Source organism: Epinephelus fuscoguttatus, linkage group LG13 (assembly GCF_011397635.1).
Source record: "Epinephelus fuscoguttatus linkage group LG13, E.fuscoguttatus.final_Chr_v1".
NCBI classification, from domain to species: Eukaryota; Metazoa; Chordata; class Actinopteri; order Perciformes; family Serranidae; genus Epinephelus; species Epinephelus fuscoguttatus.
The window spans coordinates 285,566-306,036 of NC_064764.1; the positions used below are offsets into that span (position 1 = coordinate 285,566).

The 20,471-nt window shown below is 44.5% G+C and overlaps 1 protein-coding gene across 1 annotated transcript in view; it reads left to right on the forward strand.

Annotated features, from left to right (window-relative positions):
- Positions 1 to 19,792, forward strand: part of LOC125900098 (interleukin-10 receptor subunit beta-like) — a 67,425-nt gene extending 47,633 nt beyond the window's left edge. Inside the window, exons 4-7 of the mRNA XM_049594877.1 lie at positions 2,597 to 2,751; positions 4,029 to 4,179; positions 18,870 to 19,006; positions 19,264 to 19,792. Coding sequence (XP_049450834.1) covers positions 2,597 to 2,751; positions 4,029 to 4,179; positions 18,870 to 19,006; positions 19,264 to 19,509 — 689 coding nt within the window. The 3' untranslated portion in view covers positions 19,510 to 19,792. The remainder of the gene's footprint in view (positions 1 to 2,596; positions 2,752 to 4,028; positions 4,180 to 18,869; positions 19,007 to 19,263) is intronic.
- The last annotated feature ends 679 nt before the right edge of the window (positions 19,793 to 20,471 follow it).

Consider the following 20,471-nt stretch of genomic DNA (forward strand, 5'->3'; position numbering starts at 1 on the left):
CAGTAAACAGCATCAAATCACATACAACAAGTCAGACAGTCTTGCTTAGCCTGTAAAGCTGTGATAAGCTCTGCCCAGTTGTTACGTTACCGATCCTTGAATGGATGGAGGAAAGAGTCACTCGGTAGTGCTGCTTTGTTAGCCGGCAGAAGAAGGCTGAGAAGATGGCTCCAGCTGCAGTCTTTGTTGGGTCCTTTGTTCCAAAGGTTCTGATCCGAGGAAGCTGGTCGCTCGGGGTCCTTGCAGAGTTAGACACTGGGTGCTAACTCACTTAGTTCCTTGTTGCTGGAAAGCTGGTTTGCAAACCTTGTGTTTGCCAGAGAGTCTGTGGTCAGTTGCCCTCCCTTTAGTGGTTTGGGCTATGGAGCAAGGGTTCGGGCCTCTGTTGTCCAGGCCCAAACGGGAAGAGGTGTTAGCTGTTCAACAGCTGGGGCAAGAAGAGCACTGCTCCACGGTTGGAGCAGAGAAGAGAAGAGGAAGTTCTGTGGAAGGGAGCAGACCTGGTACAGATGCTTGTGACATCACAGAGTCACATGTCACTGTAAAAGGTCTTGTCCAATCAAGTTTTGGGACTTGAGTCTCACTGAGGTGTGAGGTGAGACCTCCTGTGGAGAGGGGTGCCACTTAGCTCTCTTTGTTTGAAGACAAAGAGCATGTAGAGGAAAAAGCCTTGAAATCAGTGATGATTTTACCAAATGATAAATCATCTGTGGTCCTGTGAATCCCAACACTGGCGTACTTATCAATGAATGTATATCTTCTATATGGGAGTATACTCTGGTATCTCTGGGCCGTCTTCTTCAGGGTGCCTCGGTTATGTGGCCTCTCCTATTTGTCTTTCACTTGACTTTCCTGGGGTTGGCAGCAATGCACAGCCGTAGAGCTCCAGTCACTCTGTTGTGTTGACCTATAATGGCAACCCCTTCTGGTATTCCAGAAAATAAATTCAGAAGAATTGGTGCTATAATGCTTGGATTATTACCCAGTCGGTCCAGCACTCGTGCTAGTATTTTTGGCTTACAGATCTCACAGCACCTGCTCCTACTGCCCGCTTAAAAATAGTCTCTTGTATTTGAGTAATAAATCTTGTGATTCGCCAATGCTTTAGATTGGTCAGCTGTGGGTACTGCCACTGCTCTACGCCCGTTTCACCTCTGTATCTTAAAAAAAACACATTTTATCTCTGGACCTCCTCCTCTGTTAAACTATTTTTAAAGCTAAAATTTCATCTTTACTGCTGCTTTCTTTGTCCATCAATCATTAATAATAATAATAATAACAATAACTTTAATTTATATAGCACCTTTCAAAAAACCCAAGGTCACTTTACAGTACATAGTAATGAAACAATTACACCAACAGAACAGTACAATACAACACAAGCAGTACAGAAAAGCAACAAAACTATAACAAACAACAGAAGAAAGCAGAGAAATTGTGTGATGGTACACTGGGCATGAGATGGATTATCGAATTAAAAAGCCATGGTGAACAGATTAGTTTTGAGGGTGGATTTGAAAATGTCCAGTACAGTTACAACTTGCAAATCTGCAGCTTAAACTGAAAAAGATCCAATATTCTTTCCTTGATTATAATTATTTTTCCAAAAATGCATTTCTTTTTCATCTATCTATTTATTTATTTATTTATTTATTGTTTTAGTTGTGTAGAAAAGAGAATCTGCACACTTGGATCAATGCAAGTATCTAGTATTATTGTTTTAGTTCAACTAAATTTGAATACACTCATCAGGTTGATATAGTACACCAAAAATGTGTTACAAGACACGTAGTATATCTCCCTCTGAAGTATAGCATGATATAGAAATAATTATGGCAATATATTTCAACTCTTTTAATTTAGGACATTGGATTTGGTTACCCTGTCGGTATGGATACACTTTGATTATTTTTCCATGTTGATTAATGAGTTTATATAACAATGAGTAGGTCGATGAGTAGAATCCTGGCATAGGTGTTCTTAGCCTCCAGATGAGTCAAGGTATGGTTCCTTCATAGACCGGTTTGCCATATAAGCAAAGTGCAGAGGGTCTAAGCTGACAGGGAGTCGTGCTTTAATGTGCTCCATGACAAGCCGCTCAAAGCACTTCATCGCTACTGGGGTGAGGGCTACAGGGTGAAAGTCATTTAGACAGTCAGGGTTGGCTTTTTTGGGCACAGGGACAATGGTGGCACTCTTTAATGTGTGTGAGTTAACAGGAAAACATTTGTTACAAGGGACGACAAAAAAATGACTAAAGACTGTTAAATATAACTATATCATTTTCTTTCTTCTTAAAGGTATTTTTTGGGGCATTTTTAGTCTTTATTTGACAGGACAGACAAGCGTAGAGGGGGGAGAGAGAGAGGGAGTAACATGCAGCAAAGGGCCACAGGTTGGAGTCGAACCCGGGCCGCTGCGGCAACAGCCTTGTATATGGGGCGCCTGCTCCACCACTAAGCTACCGACGCCCCAACTATATCTTTTTCTAATTAAATCATAAACCTTTTTGTCTTTACTGAGGACATGCCAGAACCTCCATCTGCTTTTATCTGAAGGCTTAAGCTTTGTTAACTGTTCTCTGTCCATTCCTCAGCCATCATCGGCCCACCCAGTGTCTCTCTCCTCTCGAATGGGGGTGTTGTGGAAGTCAGCATTAAAGATCCACTGTTCAAGATCTCTGCACTCAGGAATGTTTACAACTTGGCCACCTACAACATCACCTACTGGAAAGATGGACAGAAGGAAAAGGTTGGATGCATTGCTCTAAGTGCTCTTTATATCAGTGTGGATCTCACACATTGTGGTTCATCAACGAAGTATTATTAACCATTAGGTTTGGGGATCTGATTTCTCACTTGACCATCCATGACAAAAAACATCTGTGCTCAGAGTGTCAAGGTGCTTATGAATGGCATAAATAATGCTGTGCCATATGAATAACATATAAACAGTTTGAATTTGCCAAGTTAACATAAACCTAAAAAAGTTCCCAACATTAGCTTATCTGTACCAAATGTCATGGTAATGCATCTAGTATTTGTCAAGATATTGTCCAAATGATGAATAGACAGTCTATGCATTATTTGGTCTTTTTGTAGTCTTTTGTGTATTATTTGTGAAATCTGGACATAAATGTGCTTTTGATATCTGCTCAAAACACTCCTTATGGAACAATAATTTTTACAATGCCGTAACATTACAATACCATGGTGGCGGCTGTGACTCAGAGGTAGAGCGGGTCGTCCACCAGTTGAAAGATCAGCGGTTTAATCCCGGGCTCCTCCAGGCTGCATGTCAAAGTATCCTTGAGCAAGATACTGAACCCCATATTGCTCCCAATGGCTGTTCCATCGGTGTGTGAGTGTGTTAAAATGTGACTCGTAGTGTAAAAAGTGTTTTGTCACTAGATGACTAGAAAGGCGCTATAAAAATGCAGGTCCATTTACCATAATGTGATACTGTTGTTTCAAATAATATTGATCTTTGCCATGTCCCGTATGTAACTGTGCTGTGATGTATTTTATTTATTTTTATGCCTCCATGCCGGCGACAGCTGTGGCCAGAAGCACCATGTTTTCGGGTTGTCCGTCCATCCCATTCTTGTGAATGCAATATCTCAGGAATGCCCTGAGGGAATAACGTCAAAATTGGCACAAACATTCACTTGGACCGGGACTCAACGATGAACTGATTAGATTTTGGAGAAATCAAGAACACCATGAGGGATTTAATAACATTGTTTATCCAAAGGTCAAAGATCAACTTCACTGTGACATGACAATGTCATGACTCAGGAACAGAAGGGGAAACATTTTGTCAACTACTGAATTGGTGACTCCTATCTTGAAACTGTACTGATTGTATAGATTGTCTTCCCAGGGGGAAGATGTTTGCATCCATGTTTTCACAGACATGGACGTAAACTGTAACTGCAACTTGACAATTTTACAGAGGCATGTAACCATAAGGGGGTGATTCTAGTTTCATTTCCACACCTGACCTCTTCTTCTCTGTTCCTGTTACAGGCCAGAAACATTAGCAACGTGCAGCAAAACCGGGTGGTTCTTAGTGACCTGGACCCCTGGACCAAGTACTGCGTCCAAGTCCAAATCAACACAGGGAGCAACCACAACCCCAGCCAGCCCAGCAAAGCTGTTTGTGAGAGCACCACCATCGGTAAGTGTCTTTGCTGGATTTTTATTTATTCGTTTATTTGTAAAAGCACATCGGGTGGCCGGCCATAAAACTAAAGTTACGAATGTAACTACGGTTCTATGAATCCCAAATGACCGCCAGAGGCGGTGCTTTAAGCACTTAATATTCCCCTTTGCGCATGCGCAGTTCGAGTATGTATACCCGGGCTATTCAATTGGCGGCCCCCGGGCCGGGTCCGGCCCACGGGGGATTTTGTGCTGGCCCCTTGGGCGGAACATAGGGAATACATGCGGGTAGTTTCATATACAGCTCATGGCTATGACTCATGGTACATTATCTGGTGCAGTAAGTGGCGGTATGCACCTGTTTACACCATGGTGGCAATCTGCTATGTAATCAAAAGAGGAGGAAGAATATCTACTTGTTTTGGCCGGACACATATTTTTGGGGACCACAATGGACCAATCAAAGTCACCCATACGCGCTCTAGCCGCGCACTGCTCTGACCTATTTGTTTCTTCTTTCAAGCCAAGCACGGAGCTCGACTAACAAGACAAAATGTCTCTCTCTACTTTAAAAAAACGAAAAGTTGACTCAGAGAATAGGCAGTTCAACAGTGAATGGACAGAGAAATATGTGTTTATTGCTGTTGGTGCGAAGCCTGTGTGCCTAATCTGCAACGAGTGCCTCTCCGTGAGTAAAGAGTATAATTTGAGAAGGCATTTCAAGACAACACACGCTAATTTTGACGCCACTTTCCCACCGGACTCTGCTGCTCGGAGCCAGAAGATTTCGGGGCTTACATCTTGTTATGAGAAAAGTTTCGGGCCTGTACGGATCAGGAGAGAGCAACGGCTGCATCGTTAAGGGTGGCATGGATATTAGGCAAAAAGAAAAAGCCGTTTACAGACTCAGAGACTGTCAAAGAGTGTATGCTGGCATCAATCGAGGAAGTGGTTACAGATGAGAAAACCCGAAAAAGCATAATCGATTCGGTCAAGCAAATTCCAATATCTGACACGTCAAATATGAGGAGAGTGGAGGCCCTTGCATTGGACATTTCCGAGACGCTTTTGGACAAGCTGAGGAAGGCGGAGGTGATGTCTTTGGCCGTGGATGAATCGACGGATAACAGCGATGTTGCACAGCTGTGCCTCTACGTGCGATTTTTTGATGGGGAATGCTTTCGTGAGGATCTGCTTGGATTAATTCCCATGGAGGGACACACCACCGGTGAGATTCTATTCACAAAAATTGCTTTATTCTTTGAAGAGAACAAATTGGATTTGGCGCGCGTTAACATGTTGGTGACGGATGGTGCGCCCTCGATGGCGGGCAGGGAACAGGGGCTCGCCGCGAGGATGACAGCCGTGGCTCCGCAGCTGAGATCGGTTCATTGCCTCATCCACCAAAGCCTCCTGTGTGCCAAGCTAAGTGGTGAGTTAAAAGAGACCATGGACTCTGTCATGGCAATTATAAACTTTATCTGTTGTACCTCCAGCTTACAGCACTGACTTTTCCGCAAGTTGTTGACAGACATGTCAGCTGAATACAAAGATTTGCTCATTCACAATGACATTAGATGGCTTAGCAAAGGAAACGCATTGAAACGATTTTGTGAACTAAGAGAGGAGATTGTGGTGTTTCTCCGGAATTCAAAGCTGAAAAAAGCTGTCAAGTTTCTGTCTCTGATGGAAAATAAGGAGTTTAATGCTGCTGTTTGCTTATTTAGCGATATTTTCCATCATTTGAACCAACTCAACATGGAACTGCAGGGCAGAGATAAAACAGTCACGCAACTTGTGGAGAGACTTCACGCTTTTCAAAGAAAGCTCTCACTTTTCTCTGCTGATCTTTGTCCAGGGAAGATGCTCCACTTCCCCACATTGAGGAAATCAGGCCTACAAATTACAAAGGTGATGTCAGGCTTTATTGACTCATTGAAAAACAACTGTGCCACTAGGTTTGATGATTTCAGCATCCCCCATGAAGTGATGAGATTTGTGAAGGACCCTTTCTGTGTGAATGTTGAGGCAGACTTTGCAATGAAAGCAAAGGAGCTGATAATGTCATTGGACAAGGCACCTTTACAACTGGAACTCACTGACATTCAGTCATCAGAAGACTTGCGACAGTCATTGCAGCTGGCAGGTTTTGAAAAATTCTGGACTCATGAAGTCAGCCAAGAGAAATTTCCACACTCAAGGGGTCTTGCACTTTTTCTCCTGACAACGTTTGGCTCAACATACACTTGTGAGTCGTCATTCTCACACATGAATGCCATTAAAACTCACAATCGCATATCTCTCACTGACCAGCATCTGCAACACTGCTTGCGCATTGCTCTGACAACATATACACCTGACTTCACTGCTCTTGCTAAGTCAAAAAAATGCCATTTCTCTCATTAGATGGCAAATGTTGGTAAACTACATAGAAGGTAACAGACATGTTAGTCAAGCAAGCAATGAGGACTGATTTTTGAACAGTATGATGCAGTTTACATGTTATTCACCTCATAATGCCATATTATGCACTTAATTTTTTTCTTGATGTGGTATGGCTCAGCTGGACTGAATATTGAGGTGTCTGGTGCAATTTCAACATGGACAGATAAGAATGAAAAGCCCTCACCAAATCTCCTTATCAGTGTATCTGCTTTTGGCTTAGTAGTTAGAGCAGAGGAACAGTTTAACATTGGTACTGTCAAGAGAGGTCAACTAAGGGACTGTTAAATTGATTCTTCTCATGTCTTAGCAGGACTGACCTGGATGAAGTGATTATTGTTGGATGCAATTTGAAACATTTTGCCTTGATAAAATACCATGCACTGTTAGTTGTTATAATTCTATTCAGTAGCATAGTATGTAGTCTTGTTTTGTATTTGTTGGTGCATTTGAAGTTTAAGTTGTCTGTCAGTGCCATATCAGTTATTTAGAATTGTATTCATTTAACAGAGTGATGCAATTTGAAATACCTTGCCTTGATAAAATAGCATGCAGTGTTATGTTGTTATAATTCTATCACTACCACACTTTGGTTTTATTTTTGTTGGTGGAGTTAAATCTGATTTTGCCTGTCACTCAAATTAGTGAAATATTAAATATATGTGATATGGCTCACCTAGACTGATTGTTAAGTTGTCTGATATATTTTCAAAATGGACAAATGTAAGTACAGTAGTAGTCCATGTGTGGACTTAAGGGGCAGTCTATTTTATTTCTAAGAAGAAAAAAAGTGTATTATATGTGTATGTATTCAGTCATCAGTTATCTACATTTCTATTTTTAGCTAGTAGGTGGAGCAGGGGGGACAGTTTGATGTTTCTGAGAAGTATTTCCCTCTTTTCCTGTAACATTGGAATTTATCTCCACATTGTCTATTCAGGATAAAGTTGTCAAGTTGTGCTGGTACAGTTATGTGCAATTAAGTGGGTGTTTTCTGTCAGTTAAATACATTTTTCTACATGTCTGTGTAATATGGCTTGGATATCGCTCACCTGGTCTGATTTTTGAACATGGTATTGCCATTTGAATTTAACAGTGCTTTGGACCTATGTGTCTTAGTATAACACAATGCACATATGTTGTTATGCATTTACAAAATACAATATATTAACTCCTTCAGTATGTTGTTAAAATTTCTTTATTTGTTACCGTGATTACTCATATTTTCTGGCCCCTTATTTGGCCTCAGTTTCGTGAACCGGCCCCAGTTCCAAAGTAATTGAATAGCCCTGATGTATACCAACAATGTCACCTGTGACCCCTGGATGACCCGAAAGAGACTATATCTTCCGGTGACATCAGAGGATAATTTCCTACAGAATCTTCTTGCGAGAACACGAGGATTCTGAGTGCTCTGGCGGTCATTCGGGATTCATAGACCGTAGTTACATTCGTAACTTTTGTTCTATTTCATCCCAGAGGTGGTGCTGTAAGCACTGAATGACTTATACCAGCAAAGTCACGAGGAATCCAGATTACGAACCTCAATGAGTAGAATCAGAGGATTCTGGTGAGAGGACCACACCCAGTGGATGGGGAGTGGCAACATTCACCCCGTAGAACCTGGGGAAAGTGTCTGGCGATGCCCATGAGGCAGCGGCACAACTGTCTTCCAGGGATACTCCTCTCAGGGCCGCCCAAGATGTGGAGACTCTCCTGGTAGAGTGGCACCTCACACCGGATGACATCCACAATCCAGTGTGACAGATGCTGGATTGTGGATGATCCATCTGAGTTCCATTTCAGACATGAGTCACTGACAGAGCATGCAGCTCACTGACACGCTTCGCCAAGGGAATGGCGAGGAGGAATGCGGCCTTATATGACACCCACTTCAGCTCTGCCTGTGCCAAGGGTTCAAAGGGAGGCCTACATAGTGCATCCAGCACCAGGGGAAGATCTCGTGCTGGGGGTCTCCTGGCTCTTGGAGGAAGCACCCGCCACGGCACGCCATGACAGAGTTGGTGCAGCAGAGGAAACCATGTCCTCCCTGGCCAGAAGGGGGCTGAAGAACTCTCTGAAGTACTGGCTGAATCAGAGGAAGTGGTGGGAAGGCATAGAGAAGACCCTCTGGCCAATGATGAGCCAGAGCATCCTGGCCTAGAGGGCTGATCGTCTCTGCCAAGGAGAACCACAGAGGGCAGTGGGCTGACGCCTCTGAGGCGAAGAGGTCCACCTCTGTTCTGACAAAGAGGCTCCAGATGGTGTGCACCTCCTCCAGGGGGAGGCGCCACTCCCCTGATGGAGGCCTTTGACGGGAGAGGAAGTCTGCAAGGTGGTTCTGCTCTCCTGGTAGATATATTGCCCGTAGACTGATCAAGTGGGGGGCTGCCCAGGTCAGGAGATCCTGTGACACCTGCAGCAGCTGTGCAGACTTGGCCCCACCTTGATGGTTGATATGATATACAGTTGAGGTATTGTCTGACTGTATGAGGACATGCTTGCCTCTCAGGTACAGCGGGAAGTGCTTGAGAGCTAGATGCACCGCTCGCAACTCCAGCACATTGATGTGTTCGGTGCGGTCGTCCACAGACCGTATCCGTGAGCCGCCCTGCTCTGCCACACTGCACCCATCCCTAGGTGCAGGCATCTGTAGTGACAGTCTCCCTGCGAGATGGAATAGAGCCCACAGGGACACCCCTTGTCATGTAGGCCCTGTCCCTCCACGGACCCAGGGTGAGGAGACACTGCTGTGACACCCTGAGCTTCCTGTGCCGCCTGGCATCCAAGTGGAAGCTGTTCAACCACCTCTGCAGAGGGCGCAGCGATAGCAAGCCCAGCGGAACAACAGCTGAAACGGATGTTAGTTTGCCCAGAAGATGAAGAAATGTGACCAAGGGCAACAGATGTCCCCTTTGGAATAGGGTAAGAAGGTGCAGAATGTCGGCCACACGGTGAGGGGACAGACAAGCTGTCAAAGTTACAGTGTGCAATTCAACACCAATGAAAATTGTGGTCTGAGATGGTTCCAGACAACTCCTCTCCATATTTACTTTGAGTCCTAGGTGAGCCACGTGGGACAGGAGATGCTCTGTATCTTGGAACAGTCCGGGATGGGGCACAGATCAGCCAATCGTCTAAGTATGGAAGAACCTTCATGCCTGCAGAGGTGCAAGGGCCACTGCCACACATCTTGTGAACATCCTTGGGGAGAGGGAGAGCCCGAATGGTAGCACCCTGAACTGCCAGTGGCGGCCTCGATAGGCAAAACGCAGAAAATGCCGGTGTTGATGGGCAATGGGAACATGCAAATAAGCGTCCTTCAGGTCTATGGACGTAACCATTCTCCCTGGGCAACAGTTCCCAGAACATTTACCGTGGTCAACATATGGAATGGCATGACCTTCATAAACCTGTTCAGTCCCCTCAAATCTAAGACTAGAAGAAATCCGCCAGTCTTTTTTGACACAAGGAAGAATGTTGAGTAGAACCCTCGGGGTGTGACGGGGATCTACAGCCTTGATGGGTCGCTGATGATGGTCATTCTGACCTGGCTGGATGTAGGGGGCCGGCGTCGGAATTGAAGCTTGTACCCGTGGGCTAAGGTGGCAACCACCCACGGGTCTGAAGCGTGAGTAACCCAGTAATTGAGCTGCTGATGGGAGAAATACCCGACAGCCTGTCCCGAGGCCTAGGCCTGTTGGGGGGAGGCATACATCGAAGACCTGCAAGCTGCTGCCTGGTCTGTCCAGCCTGGATGGTTCGCTCCAGGTTCCTGCGCCGCTCGACCACATATCTCTCCTGGCTCCACAGGGAGACTATGGAGAGTTCTCCTAGACGCTTCCGTCAAATTCGATTGTGAAAGCCAGACTTGGTGACGAGTTTAAATTATATGTGAGGGATGTGATGATAGGTTCGATAGCCAGCATGCGATCCAGGCCCCCTCTTGCTGCGTCGTGCACAGCTGCCAGGGTTCGACCATCAGCAGAGAGAGGGAAGCAAGCTCTAGTGTCTCTCCAACAGGCCTGCAATTCCTTCAGGTAGGCCTCAGAGTGGGGAACAGCAAAGGCAGTGGAGGCCGGCCTGTGCCTGAAGAAGGCACTTGCAGGAGCTGAGTCCGCCTGCTGTGGTATGCCTGTGTGTAGGCGATCTAGGGCCATGCGCATGATCACGCATGACACATGATCACGCAAGGAGCTGTCTTCCCTCTCAGCCAGTGAACTCTGCGCTGAGGAGTGGGAGCCCGGCTCTGAGGCCTGGGAGACCCCATCCCCTGTATCTCCCCCATAATGATGGAAGTGAGCAGCCGAAGCTGCCAGGGAGAGCACATCATCCTCTGGAACCAGTTCTGGCATTGGAGGAGTGAGCACCTCATCCTCCTCCGAAGGGACAGCAGGCTTGCGGGCCCTTAGAATGAGCTCAGCAGACAGCTGATCCACCTTTGATCCCATCCTGGGATGTAGTTCTTGTTGTAGCCACGTGGGATGTTGTGCTTTGCTGCCCTTAGGAGGACTTTACGGTAGGCGGCGTATGCAGCGTCCACATCAGCTGCTTCTGGGTCCGGGAGACCAGCAGTTCTTCTTTCCGTTTCTGCCATAAACGACTGCCAGTTTGCCTTCCTGAAGTTCCATCTGCTGACCGGTTTGCCAGCTACCGACTGTACCAGCGATGGTACTTTGATGATGGATGGCCAGTGATGTGAACGAGGAAACCTGTCCAAGACATGTCTCTCTGGTTTCAGGTCGTTGTTGCGGCATACGGCGAAGGCCAGGTGAGGGTTGGTGTAGGAGTTCCAGCATGCAGAAAAGAAGCTTGGAGGCTCTTTTGGGTCGAAGAGCAGCAGTGCTTCAGTGTTAGAAGCCCACTCACTCAGCACTTCACCATCCTGTGGTGTGTGGCTGTAACCCGAATCTGAGTGTTGGCAGTTGAAGTCTGTAGCAAGTCATAATGTAATAATAGCTCACAATGTAATAACGCTTCATAATGTAATAACAGAGATGTAATAAAAGTTCATAATGTAACAATCGGCTCATAATGTAATAAAATCATGAGCGTATAACGTAATAACAGCTTTGTGCATAATGTAATAATGTAATAACTTATTACATTATGAGCCTTACTGGCACTGCTCATAATGTAATAACAGCTCATAATGTAATAATGGCTCATATTGTGAGAAAAGTGTTGCATTATCATCATTTTTAGGTCAAAACTGCACACACTGACAACAAGAGTGCACTTAAGGGCAGAGGTCTGTGTTTGTGTTTGACTGTTATTTGTTTATAGGTGGCGTGACAGTAACCAAATAAGTAAGTGAACACTCTCTCCTTCCGTACAACCTAGTGAAGACCTTCCAGTCAAAATGTTGCTGTTATTTTATTGTTGGTCTTAATGCCAATTTAATAAAGACTTTTAAGCATTGTTTTCCTACTACTTACGTTAAATACATGATAGCAGCATGACATATTCATTCAATTTACTTTATTTTGGAACTTGTGCAAGAATGAAAAGAGCGTTTTAGAACCATGTAATAACAATGAACCAGCTCAAAAGTTCTTAAAATGTAAACACAGCCTGTCAGGACACCCAAGTAAAAACATAAGTCCAAATAAATTTAACTAAATAATATGCATAAATAGAGCAAAAATCAAGTCCAGGGGGCTCCATTTGTCAGTGACTGTGCCAGTGTTCACTCAGATCAATGCTTAACGAGTGAATGGGATTTTTTTTTTAAAAGAAAACTTTACTTCTTCCAATGAATGTCTTTAATATGGACCCATCCAAAGGATATATGTTTAGTCACGATCCAGGCTGTAATCCACCTGGCATTTTGGCTGAAGAACTGCCTGATATAGGACGCAAGGCCACTATTGCGTCCTGCCACTCTGTATAACCTACTAATACTTATGCAGCAGACTTCATCCGTCATAATATTTAAACTTTCCACCAACTGCTTACCTGCAACAATCAGACAGTGGAAGTGAGCATGGCATTCTCAAAGGCCCAAAATACCTAACACACCTTCAACTGCCAACACTCAGATTGGGGTTACAGCCACACACCACAGGATGGTGAAGTGTTGAGTGAGTGGGCTTCTAACACCGAAGCACTGCTACTCTTTGACCCAAAAGAGCCTCCAAGCTTATGTTCTGCACGCTGGAACTCCTACACCAACCCTCTCCTGGCCTTCGCCGTATGCCGCAACAAAGGCCTGAAACCGGAGATGTACGTAGGGTGACCATATTTTGATTTCCCAAAAAAGAGGACATTCGGCCGGCCACGACATAGCCTACTTAAATGATACTTGCAGTTTACTCAAAGATGCCTTATAATTTTAATATATTTAAAATTTATATGTATGGATAGAAAATTCAGTTATATTACAAAATAATATCTCTCAAAGACAGAAATTCAGATAGGACCCAACAGGGGACACATACGCACAGTGTGGCGATCCGAGCCCGACGGTACCCGACAGGTCGGGCCGGGTTTGGTCAAAAATGTAGCCTAGCTATAAATTGTATTCGGGCTCGGGTCGGATGTGGTCAGCTTTCAGTGAAAATGTAGTGTAAAAATAAATAAAATCCTATTGTCTGTCCTGTTTATTGCTTGGGCACTGTTATTTATGTGACAACACCTGAACGTAACACACACAGACACACATTGACTGTTTGTTTCTACCTCTCCCCTCGCTGGAAGTCTCGGACTTCCAGCCACCCACCTCCGCCTTGATTAAACGCTGAAAATAAAATAAAAGAGGGAGACACGTTTTTCCTATTTTATGTTATTTTGTTATATTTCTCCCTCTCCTCTCGCTGGAAGCGTCGGACCTCCTGCCTCCCGCTCCCGTCTCAAACACGGAGGTCTCCCTTCTTCGCTGAGCACCCATGGTGCACGCCCAGCCTGTTAAATAGCCTGTAACCATAACAACTGTGTGACTGTGAAACTCAGTGCTTTGGTCATTAAATAATGTCGGGCTCGGTTCGGGTTCGGACAGAAATATGCGGCCCGTGCTGCACTCTAACACACACACACAAACACACAGAAAACCGGACATTATCATCAGTTTATAAAACCCCTCCGGACGCCCCAGACGGGACGTGAAAAGTGGACATGTCCGGGCAAAACAGGACGTTTGGTCAGCCTTACATAATAAAATGTGAGAATGCAATTACGATTAAATAATTCTTGGTTTCACTAATTTAGTTTACTATGCACTGAAACCCATGCCGTTTGCTTTATTTGCACCTTTAAGATGTAAAAATTATGATAATGCAGCAGTTTTCACACAATATGAGCCATTATTACATTATGAACTGTTATTACATTATGAGCGACGCCAGTAAGGCTCATAATGTAATAGGTTATTACATTATTACATTATGCGCAAAGCCGTTATTACGTTATGTGCTCATGATTTTATTACATTATGAGCCGATTATTACATTATGAACTTTTATTACATTTAAGTTATTATATTATGAGCCATTATTACATTATGAGTTGCAACAAAGTCACCTGCATAGATGGCGGGAGCAGGCACAGATGGAAGTGATGATACAGTCAGCGCTGTTGGTGGGGGCTTGTAAACATTCACAACACATGTTTCCCAGTTTTTGGTGACCAGCCACTCAATGTTCCAGCCAGGTGGAGATTGGCTGAGACCATATGCTGGGGGGAGGCAGCGCATACGCAGCCTTCACCAACAGAGGTTGATTATAACAAACTCATATCCAGTTGTGACTCAAAATAAACTTTAGTGTGGATGCTACCGCTAAATAAACAACAGGCTATACACTCTGGCAACTGGGAAGCACTCACGCAACCCTCCAGCAAAAAAAACTCCAGAAACAGAGGTTGTTAACTCAGTCAGAGTAAATCAAGTGCCAGGAAGATGTGCAAACGCAACTTTCACCGACAAATCTTAGGAGTTACATACCTTGTCCGGAGAGGGAAGTGAAACACTGCCTTACGGCAAAAAGACGCACCACTTCCACACTGAATTAAGTGTAGTTAAACAACTTCTGTGACGAGGGAAAGAATGCTGTCGCAGCTCCTGGAGGGCGAATGTCCACTGCTCCAACCGACAATGGCCACGGAACTACTAGCTACGGGATATAAGTTTGAGATGCAGTTCACTGCTTCCGAAGAGCAACCTGCATGCGAGAAGATGAAAAGGAAATTATCCTCTGATGTCACCGGAAGATATAGTCTCTTCATCATCATCCAGGGGTCACGGGTGACATTGTTGATATACATACTCAAACCGCGCATGCACAAAGGGGAATATTCAGTGCTAAAAGTACAGCAGGGATAAAATAGAACCTTATATCCATCTCCACTTTCACCGCCACCTGAGAGGATTTGATCTGCACATCATGGTAGCATGCAGGAGACATGAGAGCCTGCAAGTAGAGTTCTAGTCCGTAAAAGTGCCTGACATGTTGTGTTTAAGTTGAGAAGAACACGACTAATAAAGTTTCATCAAGGTCACTATAAGCTACTAAAAGTACCATACTGAAGGTGACTTTTTTTTTTACAGCAAAACTCGAGGCTTCAAAGCGTCAGTCCACAAATCAATGGCTGATGTCACAGTAGTGACGTCTATTACTTTATAGTCTATGAATGTGTCACATTTGATAGATGAGATGTTACAGCCACACAACACCAAAACTATCAGTGATGACACATAATGATGAAGTCCACTATGGTGTAAAGTAGCCCGTGTCTATTGTATAGGGAAAAGTGAATGAGTGAGAGTGTGACTTTGGAAACAGCCTTCAAACTCTTTAGAGAACCTGTTCTACAGAATGTGATGCACTTCAAAAGTCAAGTCAGTTTTGGGGCCCAGAAACATCAAACCAACTTCAGAGAACTAGGGAGGATGAAGGTCCATCACCTAACATCACCATGCCAAAAAGTTGCACATGAGCACACCACAAAGATTACAGCAGATGGCCAACTGGCATGTACAGTCTGCGCTTGTATGAGAGGAAATAACTATCTATACCAATAGATTGTGGTAGCCTGTATTTGTCATTCAAAAAGGGTAACTGTCTCGATGTTCGTTAGCCAGTTAGCACAATCCAATGTTGAAAGAGCAGAGCATGTTTCTAACACAAACCATCAGGAATCGTTTCTGCTAAAGAGCTCAATGACTACTGAAAAATAATCTGACTTTTTGGAACAAGTTTGTTTTGGTCTCGCTCCCTCTGGACATTAGGGGTGGGGGAAAAAAATTGATTTTTAGATGCATCGAGATTCTGCCTTGAGCGATGCGAGCATTGATGTGGGAAACTCATAATCGATTTTAATTTTATTTTTATATTTATTTTTCAAATTGCCGTAACTCCTCGACCGTTCACACTATCGACGTAATTCTAATGGATTCTGAAAGCTGAGAAGTGGAGCTTTCCAGTGATATACATTACAGTAGAGATGTCATTACCTGTGGAGGAGGGGAGGGAAGTGAGCACAGCAGGAGGCGAGTGACAGCTGATGAGAGTGCAAGATGGAGTGATTTAGTGGTGTTTTAGCAGAGTTTTGGTTAGTTTTAGTGGCGTTTGGGTGGCGTTTTCTTTGTAAGTAATATTTAGTGTTGTAAATAATAGTATTTTTTGAGAGCTTCTGAGTTTTTTTATGCCATGTTTTTGAGTGTTTTTGCCATGTTTTCACCATAGTTCGTAGTTTTGCCATCATTCATCTTTTTTGCAATAGTCCGTGTTTTTATAGTTCATAGATAGTTATAGTCAGTTATAGATAGTTATAGTCAGTTATAGTTTTGTAAATACTGGAGGAGAAATGTTGAGGAGGCCGACAAGGGACAGGAGAGTCCCGTTGAGATTTGTGGATGAGGAGGATGGACCGGATGAGACTGGTGGAGTGTAGTCATCACAACCACAGTAAGTGATAGAGTTTGTATGCACTGGATATGTATTCCCAGTTTTATTACAATAAATTTTTTCAATATCTAGTGTAAATTTTCTTATTGGCTTGTTTTAGAATCCAGAATCGTTTTATAATCGAAATCGTTGCCCTCAGAATCGGAATTGAATCAAATTGTGAGGTGCCTAGAGATTCCCACCCCTACTGGACATCAGTTGTTTGATGCCTTTCGCTACTTGTGCGCTGAGCTGAACTGCTAATCAGAGTGACTTCTCTCACTGATGGGCTCCACAGTCACCAGTGCCAATTCAGCATGCTGTATCAGTGGAAAAATAGCCGACTTCTGCTGACTAGGGCCAACGGTGCAGGACACACCACAGCGATGAAGGCCACAAATGCTATCTGATGGTCCAACGTTGACCAACTGCCGACTGTCAGCTTAGTGTGTAAGGGTCTTAAGACACAAAAATGAAAAGCATAACAGGTCCTCTTTAAAAGTGGAACTTGCTGGAAAACGTATTTTTATTGTTTAACATCAGAGCCATATACTGAATAGCAGCAGTTTAATAAAGTCCTACATCTGTGAGGCTTCTAATTTTTTTGTTATTGTTTACTGTTTTCAATTTGATGGCACCTTCAGAGGCCACAGTTAGTGCTGATGCTTAAGTGGACTGCAAAAGTTACAAACGACCTTTTACTCTCCTCTGACTCCGGCTCCCTCACCATTCTCCTCCTCCTCGACCTCAGTGCTGCCTTCGACACCATCAATCACTCCATCCTCCTCAGCTGTCTGAAATCCATTGGCATCATTGACTCCGCCCTCTCCTGGTTCACCTCCTACCTGTCTGAAAGATACCACTACATCTCCATCAACAACCACAAATCCCACACCACCCCTGTCTCACACGGAATCCCTCAAGGCTCAGTGCTTGGCCCGATCCTCTTCATTCTCTACATGCTCCCACTAGGTCACATCATCCGCCGCCATGGTCTTCACTTTCACTGTTATGCCGATGATACCCAGCTTTACATCACCACCAAAGCCATTACTCCTGCCATTCTCTCTACCCTCACCGACTGTCTCACCAACATCAAAACCTGGATGAACCACAACTTCCTATAACTCAACAGCAATAAAATGGAAATTATCATCTTTGGCCCAAAATCCATCCTCCCCACCTCCCAGGACTTCTCACTCTGCATCGATGGTCACTCTGTCACTCCCTCCCCCCTGGTCAGAAACCTCGGCATCATCATGGACCCCACACTCTCCTTCAAATCACACATCAACCACGTCACCAAAACATCTTTCTTCCACCTCCGCAACATTGCACACCTTTGCCCCACTCTCTCCTCCTCAGCTGCCGAAACACTCATCCACGCCTTCATCACCTCCAGACTCGACTATTGCAATAGCATCCTGTATGGCCTCCTCACCACTGTTCTTCAAAAACTGCAATATGTTCAAAACTCGGCTGCCCGATTGCTCACTCACTCCGCCTCCAGAGAACACATCACTCCCATCCTCCGTCAACTTCACTGGCTTCCCATAAAACAACGCATCAACTTCAAGATCCTCCTCACCACCTACAAAGCCCTAAACAACCTTGCACCCTCATACCTGACCGATCTCCTCCATCGCCATTCCCCCACTTGCCGCCTCCGCTCCGCCGATGCCAACCTTCTCACCCCCACCACCAAGACCAAGTACCATACCCTGGGAGACAGAGCATTCACCATCGCCACCCCTGCCCTCTGGAACTCCCTGCCCCTGGCCATCCGGAACTCTGATACACTCCCCTGATTCGAGAGTCAGCTTAAATCCCATCTCTTCAGGATCACCTACAGCATCTGAAAATCCTCCCTCGTCATCCTCCACCCGCTCTTTCTCTCAATATGTTGTCCCTTTGTTATAGTGTTGTTTACCTGCCTTTTGTTTGAGTGTTTTGTTTGAGTGCCTGTTTCTGTGCGTATTCTTTTGTAAAGCGTCTTTGAGTACCTAGAAAAGCGCTATATAAAACCGATTGATCATTATTATTATTATTATTATTATTAGTATTATTATTAGTATTAATAATAAAGTCAGTGGTGTTTCTAATAATTTGTCCAAACCCTCTCTGTCATCAGAGGTGAATGTAAAATACTTTGCAGAAGGTGTTGAATTTCATCAATAGTTGAAAAAAAGGCTAAGTATGCAAAGCATCTTCAATTTTGATGTTCTCTGTAAGTGGGTGTGGACAAAACCGTCACTAGTTGGCATGTGTGTTGACTTTCGCAGTGACTGATTCCAATCAAAAAGCTCCAGGGCTTGACAACAAATACATTAAAATTAGAAACGTACTTATTACTCTGGCTGTTCTTGGTCTCATTGTTTTGCAGATGAAGAGGCTCCGTGGGTGGTAGCTGTTGGGATGTTTGTCGCTATGGTAGCGGGAGTGGCTCTGGTGGTGGTTGCAGTGGTGTATCGGAAAAAATGTCTTCATCCAAAATATGTGCTGCCTCAGCACTTTGAAGAGGTTTGTATGTTTATATGTCTGCATGGATTTGTGTGTACAGGGTTGTCTGTAATGTTTAATTCATCATCATACCCTGTCAGGTCTTGGTGTGTGTGGCAAGCAACAAAATGAGATCTACTTGCATGTCCATAAAACTGAAATAAGGATTTCCATTGTATGCATGTGTGCAGCAAGAGTCATGGAAGTGTTTTCCCTTCTGTTAGTCTTTACCCAGGTATTTACCAAAAACCTCAATCATTTTCCTTTCTGCCCCCTAGTACCTACTGGCACCCCCCAACTCGTCACTGTACTTAATCATGCAGAACTCCCATCCACCAGAGGAGATCTACGACCAGGTCAGCGTCATTGCAGACAACAGGACTCTGGAAGAAGGGCGCCCACTGGAGGCAGCAGGGAGTAGCTGCAGCCAACAGCCTGACACCTCTATGCTGACACCACAGCAGGGGAGAGATAGAACCAAGAGGGACAGGCTGAAAAACGCAGAGGCCATGGAGAAGAGTTGATTTGCAGGCTTCAGTTAGATGGGACTGTTAGACATCATCAGCAGGAATGACTTTAAAGACAATGAGAAACAGTGAACTATTGATTCTTACTTGAGTTTTAATGCAACAAATTCTGCAACAGTCCCGCATTACTCCTCGGTGCGCACGTTACTGTTAGGGGTGGGCGATGCAACAAAATTTGGTTTTGAGCCAATACCAAGTAATTCAGGGCCAGAATCGCTGATATCAATATCGATACCAATATCGATAGGATGCATAAATAAAAGTGGTTTACGTACTTTCATTAAGGGTAAAGCAGTGTGTCGTGATTTATGAGGTGAATAATCAGTCTGCTAAAGTAATAGCTAATGATGACCAAATACAGTTTGAAAACATGAACCAGTGCTGAAGATCTGATTTAACTAGACCATTAATTTCACTTTGATATGGCCTACCTGGATATTCCTGTCTGACGCCTCAGATCCACTGGCGTCACAGAGATTCGTTGCCGGACGCGACGCCTACCCTGAAAAGGACGCTTTGGAGGCAGAGCCCAGAAATATGCGGAAATACAGATGGACGCGGCTACTATAGGAAAGCTCTCACCACTGCTACGATTAGCTTATCTTCCATTGCCATGTTGTTCCATAGAGGGAAAGTAAACGAAACGTCACGACAGACCACCACCGAGCTTGCTCCCCACTGGATAGTGTCCTCGCGTCTGACAGGTTAATTTGCATAAAGTTGAGTCGCGGTCAACTTTTGGGCACGCTGGAGCTGCTCAAACGGCCGCGCTGCCTACCCAAAATGCTTTGCAGGGATGTCAGCAATGGTTTGACGCGATCCATAGGAAATGAATAGGCATAAGCGTCACGGCGGACACAAAAAACGCCAGTGGATCCCAGGCGTGAGCCTCTGTGAACAGACTCTGCCAGTGAACTCTGTCTCTGTGTCAGAGGTTTAGATGTTGAGGCATTTCCCTC